This window comes from Drosophila elegans, unplaced genomic scaffold, assembly GCF_018152505.1.
Source record: "Drosophila elegans isolate 14027-0461.03 unplaced genomic scaffold, ASM1815250v1 contig_814, whole genome shotgun sequence".
Classification (NCBI taxonomy): Eukaryota; Metazoa; Arthropoda; class Insecta; order Diptera; family Drosophilidae; genus Drosophila; species Drosophila elegans.
The window spans coordinates 19684915-19698109 of NW_024546167.1; the positions used below are offsets into that span (position 1 = coordinate 19684915).

General features: G+C 35.8%; 1 protein-coding gene across 1 annotated transcript; it reads right to left on the reverse strand.

Annotated features, from left to right (window-relative positions):
* On the reverse strand, window positions 1–13195 carry LOC108134683. The gene is made up of 2 exons (XM_017255081.2): window positions 12959–13195; window positions 1–1251 (listed from the first exon to the last, which is right to left on the reverse strand). Exon 2 carries the CDS (start codon window positions 1249–1251, stop codon window positions 292–294), a length of 960 nt encoding a protein of 319 aa, XP_017110570.1. The 5' UTR covers window positions 12959–13195; the 3' UTR covers window positions 1–291.

A 13195-nucleotide genomic window follows, 5' to 3' on the forward strand; every position in this document is an offset into this window, starting at 1 on the left:
TCATGCTTACGGTCTACACAAACAAGAAGTGGTTCTTTAATTACATATTTACAATAAAATATACATATTTTCATAGATGTAGTACACAGAAAAAAAAAATTTGCCAATATCAATTGGATATTCAAAGGTTTAACTTGAATAATGTAAAATTGATAAGCTTTTTCTTTTTTTCGAACATATCAAATTGATCATTGAAATCAAAACAAGTCTCATTTGTTGTCAATTTTTTTTCTGTGCAGATGTAGATGTAGTTGTGTATGTGTGTGCGTGGTTAAGGAAGGTAGCCTCTCTCTACTTGAATCTCAGCAGGTTGTCCGCTCCGCCCAAGGGACCGTGACCAAAGTGCAGGGCATCCGAAGTGGATTCCGAACGGGTGCGTGCCTCCAGCACAGAAGCCAATCGCTGCTGACCACTGATGTAGCCCAAGGATCCGGAACCGAGGTAGACATTTCCATTGGCCAGCCGGACAAAGCCCAGTCCACCCGATCCCAAGGCTATGGCATCTCCTCCCTGGGATCCTCCGCCTTGAGATCTTGGCTGCACGGCTAATTGCTGCTGGGCTAGGATTGCGGAATTGGCTCGAGAATCTATTTGGATGCCATTGGCCGTCGGAGCACCCACATGTGCTCCATAGCGATCAAAGAAACTGGATCCACCGAGGAATGGACCCGGTGTCTCATCTATATCATTGTCAATAATTTCGATGACAGCATATTGCCTCAGTTGTCTGCCATTGGACACATAGGATTCTCCGGGAGAAATCAAGGCCTGTTTGCCAAAGGGTATGCGAAGATTTCCTCCTTCCGGCAGAGGAGCTGGTCCCGTGGGCGGTACCACAATGGGCGTGGCCAGTGTGGGCGGTCCATAGATGGGCTTAAAAGTGGGGGCGCCATGGAAACTTATCGATGTTATGGGGGCAGCCACCGGAGGGGGTATATAAGTGGAAACCACCTGCTTGGGCGGCAGATAATGACTAACGATGCTGGCAGCCGGAGCTGTGGGATGAATCGGTATCCTGGGAATCGGAATCCTGGCCGTTGGAAGTGGCGGGAGTGCGGGGATCGGAGGCAGCGGATGAATCGTGGGCAGGGCACTAAATTTATGGCCTGTATATGCCGATCCGGGTCCCGAAGGAGCCGATGGAATACTAGGCCTCGTGGGTCTGTTGTAATGATAGCCCACATCGGCTAGGCTGAAGGCCAGCGATAGCTGCAACAGCAGCACCAGAATACTCAGTCGGTGGTAAGGCATCTGTAATTGGAATTTGAAAGAGATTAGCTAAAAGCATGTGTAATGAAAAACTTAAGAGACTAATTAAAAGCTAATTAAAAGAGGAAATGTATAGCAATAGAAGCGAAATATGGCTTAACACACATGTAATTGGTTTAAGACATCACATAACCGCTCAATCAATTCGATAAATGTTTAATGAGCAGCCGTAAACATAATTGATCCAAAATCACTCAACTCTATTGGTTGCCGCTGTCTATAAGTTAGATACCCTAAAAACTATTTGGGTATATTCGAAATTTGTATAATTTACGAAAGCAGTTCTTTTATAACAAATAATTTGCGAGTTCAAAATATATTATTTTTAAAAAAGAAAACGTTATATAATGTTCTGTAAATTTGACACCAAATTAAATTTTAAGTGGGCACTTAATTTTCTTTAAATATAAAAATAAATTCTAATTTTAAGTATATAATTTGTATGTCATAATTCTGAATATATGTGCTTAATATTCTGTTATATTATATAATTAATGTTACTATTATATAATATATGAGTAAGTTACATTTTAGGATTCAAATTTATCTCACAAAATATTATACATCAACTTAAGCTCTGCAATAAATTTACAAAAAGGCAATATAAAAATGTACTGCAAGAGTATCCACAATTCGCTCATCTTTCAATCTTTTAAACTTCACTCTTTTTGATTTAATTGATTTAATTTCGCAGTGAGCCGAGTTAAAAGTAACTGGTTGGGGTTTGCCGGTAGATCGGTGAATCGTTGAATTGTTGAAAAGCCGAGTCTCTGGATCGAGTTGGCCGCTACTGTAGTTGGCGTGATATTTCATGCACAGATCGTTGCTCAAGGCGGCTATCATAATGGGAGGCGGTGGTTGGAAAAGAGCCACAAGCTAATTAGCAAATCGGATGGCCAACATCTCATAGTCACCAGGGGTCTTTTATTCATTCACCATTATTTATACAAAGCATCCCCACAAATCGCCAGCCAATTAAATCAAATCGCTGCACTTAATTGGATATTTATATTCATTCGTCCTATTAACACTTCCCACACAAATAGCCCTCCTTTGTGTGGCATTATCAATCTTCTTGGGCGCACTAAACAAAAGCCAACAGCAAGGCGGTCGGTTTAATGATATTTATCAACTGGCAGTCGCCACCACTGAACAAACAGCAATGCACTGAACAAAATGTAAATATTTGCAATGTTTTTCAACTAAAAAATATATATATTATATTATTATAAAATATAGAAATATTTCATATTAAAGTCGAACATTTGTGATTCTCAGCAATCATAAACTTATGAATACCTTTCCCATAAGATTTGTTTAGCGTTTATGTGCTTAGATTATTTATCATAAGAAATATTATTATTATACAATTTCCTATTTGTCCCTCTATTTTCATTTTTTTAATTGTAATTGCTTTTGAAATATTTTAAAATTGCTTTAAATAAAATTAAAATTTGAAGAGTCAAATCTTTATACTTTTATTTTAATAGTTTCAATATTTTAATTGTCATATATTATAAAAGAGATCGTTTTTAATAGTATTGGGTAATTTCAAAGATTTCCTTTTATTTTTTTATAACTTGCTAACTATTGACTATTTTCCCCTGTGTAGATACAAAAACAAACAGCCACTGTACTATAGTAACTGGCAGCAGGTTCAAACTCAGGGGCCATGGTTAAATTGGGACCAAAGGGGGCGTAAAGGGGGCGGGGCGTGGGAAGTGTGCAGCCAAGTGGCGTGTGGTCATTGTTGTTGTCTTGCTTTTACTACTCCAGTTGTTGTTGTTGTTATTGTTTTTGCTGCGTGGGCGTTGCTCTGGTGTCAGTTGTGGGTTCAGATCATGCATCGAGTTGTTGCTGGCTCACTTGCCGTTGTTTACATAAAAGGCGTTTAATTAAGTCATTAACAAGGGGGAGATAATAATGCACTTATTTATGTAGTGCCACCAAATGGATTTTAAGGAGTTTTTGTTGTTTCTGGGTTGTTAGGCTTACAATCAGATAATAAATTAATATTACCTAAGGCTATTGTTAAACATCAAACCAATTCATGCCTATTAAAAAATAGTAAAAAGTTGGTTTTATAGCTCATAATTTAATATTATATTCAATTTTATAGTCCGCGATTCCATTAATATTACAGAATACAAATCCTGTACATAGCTGTTTAATTTAGTTCTCTTAAAAGTTTTAGTTATGTTTAACTTCCCCAAAACAAGTTTGTTGCCTAAGTCTTTTGTTTATGTACCTCCGCTGATGAATAAATCTCCTGCTACGCACAAAAGTTCCTTTGACTTAAAAAACCACTTATCTTGAGCCCAGCTCAAATAGATTTGTAATAAATTATGCGCTATATGCACGATAATAAATCAATAAATTGTGGCCATACGCAATTTTTTGCTGGTCATCGATTTTTCTTGTCTTTTTGCTAACTTTTTTTGCGTGTGCTCAATTTTTTTTTTTTGCATACTGCGAAAACGCATTTTTCTACACAGAGCTGGCAGCGTGTGCCAAGTATAGTATACGAAAGGAGCAGGGGTTTTTTTCTTTATTGAAAACTGGGAAAACACACGCCATATAAGAGGGGAAAATGGGGGAAATCAGGGGGCTTTGGAGGTGACAGTTCAGACAGTGACAGTGAAGGGGTGGTCAAAGATTGCTTTTGGATTAGATCAGGTTAAAAACTGTGAGTAAAATTTTCTCAATAAGGAAAACATGGAAATAGTATACATTAAAAGCATAGTTTTCTATGAAAGAAAAAAAAAGAAAGCCTGATGTAGTTTTTCAGAAAAATCGGATAAATTCAGTCAATTTCATATTTTTATTTATTTAATTATTTATTTCAATTTAAAATCAAAATTTAAAGAAATGTTATGTATACCTAGTGATGAATATAAAGGCACTTCTCGTCGTTTAAATCAATTGAAATAAAAGTATTAAAAGCATGTTTTTGTTATGAGAGAAAATGCAAAAATATGTTTACTTAATTTTAATAGCATACAATTTCTGGTGATTAATAGTAGCTTGTTAAGTAACTTAATAAATTCCTTGTATTACTAGACTTGAAAAGCATTTCTTACCATTACAAATTTAGTGAAGTAAAACATAATAAATGCAATATGAGAGAACATGTTAAAAACATAGATATTTTAATAACTTACATTTCCTACTGATTAAAAGTTGCTTGTTAAGTAGTTTGAAATTTTAAGAAAACCTCACCCTCTTCCCAACGCCACTGGACTTGAAAGGCACTTGGCCAGCAGGTAAAAACGTCAACTTGCGTGTTGTTGGCCACTTCAGGCTCAATGAATGAATTGCATTGATTGAACGGCTCACGCACCTCGCTTTGGGCCTGGCTTTTTTTAGCTCACATCGCTCTATAAATTTTCTGTGGATTTTCCGCCGCCAGGGAACAGAGGGGCGGGGCAGGGAGTGGGCGGAAGGCGGTGGAAAGCGGGGCGGGAAAACTGTGTCAATGCAGCTCTCGGACTCGCTTTGATTTGTTGATAATTTTTGCGTGGCACATTGCATCACCGAAAATGTGGCGCACTTTTTTTTTGTATTTTATTTTTGGCAGCGGAAATTAGATTTTTAGCCAATCTGTTAATTAAAATCCTTTACGATTTTCCCAGTCACTTGTATGTGAGTAAGAGCCAAAGGCTAAGAAGTTGCGGCCATAAAACGTAATCAATGCGTTGCATATTAAGTTGCAGTAGCCAGGATGTCACGTTATGGCCTCCTTCTCTCTGCAAGTTGTGCAATTTGCAGTCTTTTTATTTCTATATTTTTGGGTTTTACGGATTAGCTGGAGGGGCGTTTTGTTTGGGTTTTCGGATTGCATTGCGTTTAAACTGGTTTTGATAAACTGGTATCAATTGGCATCTCGATACTTAAAATAATCTCTGGATGATGGTGGCGAGCAGGGCCGGAATGCGAATTGCTAGCTATTGCATCAGTGGGGGTTGCTAGCCGAGTTGCCGGCACATTAATCACTCGGCTGTACATCCTTCTACCAGCGATTTACACGCCGAAAATGACCATGTCCAGACCGAGTGGACATATCATGACAAATGTTGCGTATGCGCCGCGTTGACCGACTAAGAAACGTGAAAGGAACTGTGGTGGAGTCGCTTGAAGGTGGAATACTCTTGCAAAACGTTCAATAGCTACTGATTTATTAAATAATTACTAAATTGTTAGCTAGAAGTAACTAAGAAACTATTACATTTTCCTTTCTGCATTACAAAAAAGTATTTAAAGTAATAAGAATCTATTTTTTTGTCAATATATGAAGCCATAATTTATTAAGTTTTCTTATATTGATAACAAAACGTACTGATTGATAAGCAAAAAGCTTAACAACTTAAACTTAATATTATGGATCTATAAAAAAATACATTTTTAAAATAAAATATGATATTTTGTCCTTATTTAAAGCAATAAGAATTTATTCATTTTATCAATATATTTGTTAAACCGTAATCTAAAAAGTTTTCTTATATCGAAAATCAAACGTTTCCATATTTTTTACGCATTTTTGGACTTACTTCCTTATTAATAAGGAAAAGGCTTAACACATTATATAATAATATTTCCTCAAAACTACAAAACTTTATTAATCAATAAAAAAACTCGCACTTTTATTATTTTCTTCTTCTCTCTTCTCTGAAACTGAAGTAATAAAAATATGCCATCAAATGTCAGCCAAACGTAACATAGCTAAGTTAATTAATTATTTACTTTCCCCATAAAAAAACCCATTAACTATCCTGAGGCCATCAAACCCCTCAATGCGATCTCGTCGCCCGCAATCGTTTAAGGGTACTCAGAAAAAAGTTATCAAATCGAACGACAAGTTTTTAATTACCAACGCAGCGCAGCACAGCACTTTCAAATGCGTAAACTAGTTGTCTAGTTGCCAGACAGTCAGACCATTGCAGATTTCAATTAAAAATCTTTGAAACTGCAACTCCAGACATCGAATTCAACACACACAGTGTGTCTAGCTGGCACTCGAGAAAACAGAGTCAGAGTCCCAGAGACCGAGATCCAAAGACATGGCCCGATTAGGGTGTGTCGCTGAGTATCTCCCTCTGATGAGGCGGCTTTTAGAGGCTCGGACATTTGGGGCCTTAGGGGAGATTGCAGATCGAGGATCTGGGGGTAAACTGAGGAGGGGAAGGGGTAGATTCAGGGGACGGAGCACCGAGGACTGACAAAATTTGCGTAAGTTGCCGGCGCGTAACTCGAGCGCTGCCTTTCCAAATGGCTTCCAATCTGGCCACGCAATCTTGACCAGGTCTCCTTGTTGACCAGTACACAGGAAAAAACGGGAACCCATAATAGGTATTTTAGATATTAACCCTTAGCTAATAAATTTATTTGTACCATTCTCTTATGCTCTATTGATACTATCTGATCCATTGATAATATTTTTATAAAAAGATAGGGTTATTTTTATAAGTAATAAATATCTGTTTTTTTTATTAAAATAATACGTTTCTATGCGTTTCTTTGCTCAAATTAGTATATTATTTAAAACCATCAAAACCCTTTATAACATACTTTTATGATCTATTGAATTTATAAAATACTCTTTTAAAAATTCAGCTAAATATATAATATAATAATAGATACAAAATAGGTTAAACATAAAAAAACACTATTGAAAAATTATATATTATTTTATTACTCAAGGTTATAAGACTTTTGAATGGTGGTATAAATAGAGATCATATCCTTTTATTAGTATAATAACAAACATACATTGAACTATTGTTTTGTTGTGTACCTACTCCACACCGCAGTAGGAAAATTGATTGACTTGAGGCGTTTTTCGACGCATTTTTCTCTTGCGCTTTTCAGCGTTTTTCACGCCAAATGTGGAACGCACTTAAAATGCCGCTAATTGATGTCGTTCGTAGCCAGCGACGCTGTTGCAGGTTGCATGTCGCTAGTTGCTAGTTGCTGGTTGTCGCGGCTAGTTGCAACATCTGAATCTATCTGGAAGAAAATCTGCTATGATCTGAGTGGGCCTATCTCGTTCTGGCCAATGATAATTTACATAATCACTCATGTGTCACAGCTTAAATTCTTTTCGGCAATTAAAGCGGGTGTTCGAGCGAGTCTAATTGCACAAAATATATTTGGCAGACCAAGGGTGGCAAATTGCTTAGTGCAATAGAATATGTGAGTTACATATATAAATTACAAAAAATCTAAGCTAATTGATTATATTCTCTTTTGTTGTATATAACAATTAGGAAACATTTCGAAATTGTTTCGATATGAAATACCTGCACCTTTTTTTTTTAAATTCTTAAGACAGAAGATTCAAGAGAAACTTCTGCCGACATTGATACTTGTTAATTGCTTTGTAACAAGACGGATTTATATCTAAGGCAATTAGAAAGTTCAGTCTATCAAGACAATGATTTAAGTGGAAACAATTGATAGCTGTAATTAGTTATAGAATTGGGTCTGTAGGAATACATACACAGAAAACATTTTGATTAAAGAATACATAATTTATGTAGTAGTAAACAAAAATATTAACTTGGTCTCTGAAGAAAAATAAAGTACAACTTGTGGATTCAATATGGCTCAATTGAAGAATAACATCAAATAATTTTATTATTTATTATTTTTAAATGTTATATAATAATATAATTGAATTATTTTTGTTTTTTAGCCCCACCTTTAAATTTCTTATTGCACAGTTCAAGGCAAACTTCACCGAGTAAACTCAATATGCTCACACATTTTCCAGCCTTTATTCTTTGCGAAACCGAAATTCTAATCAAAAGCTACGCCTTTTGTGGCCGGGCGGACACGCCCACATGTGCGTTAACTAAGGCCAAATTGAAAGCAAAACGCAATTTGTAGCTGAGCATTGCCTAATAACTTGCATCAAATGACAGCCGCATTGACCTGGATACCAATAGCGAAAAATAAGCATAAACAAGAAGTAACATGTGTATGCTATATAAGTGCCAATAAAAATGTTTCAATAAGTTGCCAATAAAAATGTTTCAATAAGTTGGGACAGGTGCTAACAGCTATGCAAATGCAACAGCAGCAGCAAGAGCAACACATCACTGCACAATCGAAGGAAACAACAATTAAGATCCGGCGATTAAAGATCCGAAACAGTGAGTTAAAACTATTAATTAGGGGGCCAAAAAAACACAAGGCAGATTCAACCCGTTTTCAAATCAAGTTCGTTGCCTCAGTCTTTCGTTTTCGCAGGCAGGCAGGGGCTTTGGCATTTTGATAAAGCAATTAAAACGGAATTAAAGTGAAGCAACAACACAAACAAAGCTGAACTGAAATTCGTCACAAATGCCAGCGACATTGGACGATTTATTTTGAAAGGTTCTGCTAATTGCGAGGTTCCAGCAAAAGTGTCAACTGGCGAGTACTAAAAAGGGGCGGTGTGACCTCCAACACATTCTAACGCCCGCTGACATATCACGAACTTTGTCTGGGAAATGCAAATTGAATTTGGGCTCAAGTAACTTCGTTCCGATCAATTTGCATAGCACTCATAGCAATAGTCTAAACTCGAATTGAGAAATCGCCAGCAAACAAAACAAAAAGAGATTCAGATTCAAACGAAATTGAAAGGGGCATATGCGTGACTACCCGACTGGCTGACTGACTTGAGTAACTCAACCCAACTTGAACTCGGCCTACCATCAATAATTTTGCCAATTTGAACTTTTGACTGGCCCACAATAATCGACGCCTCGGGGAAAAATCGGAATAACGGGAGGCAAAGAAACAATGGTTTGGATAAAATTGGTTTCTTCTTAGAAATGTTTTGGATCCTCAATTGGCCAGTTGCGAAATACCAGTGGGAGTTTCATTCAAAATAAGGTTCGGTTGGGAAATTTTGGGAATTTGTAATGCCTTCGGTAAGCTTAACCTTAATATATTAAATATTATAGATACATATTATTATTGTCTTTTATTTTATTTGTTGCAATATTTATGTAATGTGCTGTTATAAAACAAATTGTATAAAACAGAAGTGTTAATCTTTAGACCTTCAAAACTCTAAAAATGTTTTTGGAACCATTTCTTAACTTCTCTGAAATTCAATTTTGAGAAATATCCAATCAACTGCTTAATTACCCAGAGGTTAGTGGGAGGAAACCCTTTCGACAGCCTGAAAACTTTTCCAGTCTGTTAAACCAATCTCCCGCTGGGCTCAATCAATTTTGGGTTCAATCACTAAATGGATGGCTTTGCTCTTCCGCGCTCTTCAATTCAATTTGATTTTTCTGATTGCTAGACGATATTAAATGCTCGTAAGTTTTGTAAATACTTTCAATTAATTCGACGGTCTGCCCTTGTTATTGTTTGTTTTTTGTTTCGACTTGGATTTCGATATTCGATTCGCTTACACTTACATTGGGATTTCACAACAATTGTTTGTTTTCCTGCTGCTGCTGTTGTAATTGAACTTTGCACCGAAATGTTTGCTTTGGTTAATTTGTAAATTGAACATTTAGCGGGCGAAGATACAAGAGTTACACAATCCAATGGCCCAACTGGGCGACGCCCACCCTTAATGAAGCCAAAGGTTGGATCTTGGCCACTCCACTTCTCCTTCAAGAGGGTAATTAATGTAAGTCTCGCAAGGGGGAAACTCAATTAGTAATTGTCTGTCTCAGGGACCGTCTTGTGTTTCTGTTACTGTTTCTGTCGCTGTTTTTGACTCCAACTCAGAGTGTCTTGTAAGGTTGTCGGGCGAAATGTCAACGGTTTTGTACGCATTTCTGGGTGCAGCCCAGACTTTGGCTTGTGCCTCACCTCAAACTTGGTTCTGGTTTCCTTTTTTTCCATTTTATTTTATTAATTTTCTGCAATAAGTTGAGCTCACTTGAATTTCAAATCCATGTTCACCTGCTTCAGTCGGTTTCCCCCGCGGGAATTGTCAGGGTTCTGACTTGATTATGACACATATCTCGTGTGGGGAAATCAAATTGAATTCAAATAAAAGTCATTTAACTTTGCTTCATTAATTAGCCTTGTTTGATGGCTGCGCTAATAGTGTTAATTAAAATGACCCAAAGATGTGCCAGGCCATAGTATATTATAAAAAACAAAAAGTCATCTTAAGTAAAGCGAAGTTTTTATACTCTTAAAGAAAGCCATAAAGTCGGATTTATGGGTATTCTAGTAGTACATTAAATATATAGAAAGAAGCAATACAATTTATAGGGTTGAGACCATTTGTTAACAACAATTTAGGGTTTTTTGTTCTACAAAATAATTTTTGTAAACAACTAAGACAAGCTCTTAGCTTTTAGTTGGTCGTCGAACTTGTGAATATAGTATAATAAATAATTACACTGGTTGGTTTCAAAGTCTTACTTTTGAAGATCAACAAGAAATGGGGGTTTTTGAACCACTCAAGCTGTAATTTATTTTAAAAGGAATTGGAATTGTTTCCAAGAAACTGCTTTACTCTGAAAAAATGTATAATTTACAGGCTTTCTAATTGAATGTAATTTGGCTTACAGTCATCTTATAAAAATTTGCTTTGTTATGCCTTGGTAATATGAAAACTTGAAAATAAACCTTATTCAGAGGATATAACACTGTTTTTATTGGGTTTAATTAATATAAGTTGTAAGATATTTTAAACGGAATCGAAATTGCTTCCAAGAAAATGTTAAGCTCAGAAAATATGATGTTACGGTAATATAAAAATTAAAAAATATTCAAGTTTCCTTTAAATTAATAGAAAGACTTAGAGGGAATATGACTGTTTTTATTGGTTGTAATCATTTTAACCATACGTCAAATATAAATCTAAAACTAATTTAATTCTTAACCATAAAATGTATACCTAAGAAGCTCCAAATTAGTCTCGATTGGTAATAAATTTTAAGGGTGATAGCATCACGCACTTGGCCCTGACCTTGGCAGCCCGAAAGACAAACAACTATCGAGAATTAATATCACTCGGCTAGTTTCAGGTCTTCTTTTCGGCATTTCCATTTGCTAGTTTTTTCATTGCAATTAAAAGTCGTGGGAATGAAATTTGCATATGCAAATTCGATGATGGAATACAGTTCGAGATTTGCGAATTTTTTTTATGTGTCTGCTTTGCTTTGGTTTCGCCAAAAAAGTTTTTTTTTTGCTTTTGACAATGACATTGAATGGTTAGTGTGTAACAATTTGCCAAGCTTGTCATTCGTTAGGCGGAAGTTTTAATAGGTGATACGTTTTTATTACTCCCAGAAAAGAGAAATGAGAGTGGGATGATGCTGGCAAAAATTCGCAGTCAATCAATCAAAAGACTTAGGCAACGAACTTGCTTTCAGTTTGCACTTTTTTTCTGCTGTAACCACATTTGTTTGGACAATCTGTAGCTGCATTGTATTTAAATTTATTCTGTGTCTGATTTTATTGGACCCACCACGTAGCCAGGGCAGCTGCAATCGCCAATGGCTCTATTTCAATTCGGTTTTCATTTCGATTTGAGTTTGAGCTCGAATTTGAGTTTGAGTCTGCGGGCTGACATTTCCCATTTCAATTCGAATGAACTTTATCGATGGATGTCTCCTGCCGGTCGCTGTTCACTCAATTAAAATTAATATGCAAATTAGTCTGTCTGCCACCGTGTGACGTCTGTCAGCCTGATTAAAGCGCAATTCGCTTGCAATTTCAATGGCCAATTCAATTTAAATTGAATCTAATCTAAGTAATTCGTAATATAATATAAAGACATTTGTAATTGTCATTCAGCAACAAAGTCTGACTTCCCTTGCTCGTAGTATATTTTATCCCCACTGAAAACTGAGCTATAATCTTCATACTACTTAGCACAATTTGTATTTATTAGATATTGCACATTTCCGCATTGCAAGGGGTTGACAAAAAAATAAACTAGGCAAACTGGTATGAATATTAATAAATGTGAGCCAACACTAGATTTTTATTTATGTGTAGATCCTCTTAAAAAGCCAATAATTTTGTGTGGTGCTATGTTTATGCAATCTGTGACATTTGGCCTATTGAAAGTTCTCGATGAAAAACAAAGCTTAAGCCGAAAAATGTTGTCATACATAAATAGTTCTATTTCACGTTTTTCTGATATATGCGTTGTATATTTAACAGGCAAACTTTAATTTGTTAAATGGTTTTAATCTTTATGCAATCTGTGGCATTTAGATCTCAAATAGTTTTCTAGGAAAAAAAAGGTATAATCAGAAAATAGTGGCTTATTTTGAATAACAAGTAAGTATTTAGATGGAGATCACATTCTTTAGATTTAATTTTCAGGAAATTTTAAGCTTAATAATAAATCAGACCGATTATATTTTTATAAAATATATTTTTGGAAGAAATCAAACCGTAATCGTAAAAACAACTAAAATCTTTAAACAAAAAAGGTTTTGCTCATTTCACTTTTAAAAAAAGCATTCTGAACCGGAGTTAAATTTTTGTTTATCAAATGGTATTTTCTCTGTTTGGCATATTTTATTCAATTTTTGGCATTTGCCTAATCTAATGTTCTAACGTCAAAAACATAACACATGGACATCATAAATAATCGATTTAGTCGATGCTCAGGAACTTTCGTGCAAAAGTGAATAATAATAATCCAACGATTTCCGAAATTTATGCCAAAAACTGGCTCACATACGCCCCGTTGACTCTTCATTTTTCTTACCTTCACTTTTGTTTAGAACTCAATTATTTGATGTATCCAAAATTAAGTGTGTTTTTATTCCAAATGCTGTGTTTATTTTTTTTTAAGGGACTTAATAAACACAGGGGAGTTTTACGCTGCCTCCATATACTATAGAGGATAAAGGATATAGAAGCTTGATCCTTGGCTGCACTGCACTTCCGCGCGTTTTAAAGTCCGCGATTTGTTACGAGGCGATCGCGACGCTTTCGGTTTGAA

Bases quoted from the DNA above. Each gene is read 5' to 3' on its own strand.
- LOC108134683 (XM_017255081.2), bottom strand. From the start codon at position 1,251: ATGCCTTACCACCGACTGAGTATTCTGGTGCTGCTGTTGCAGCTATCG.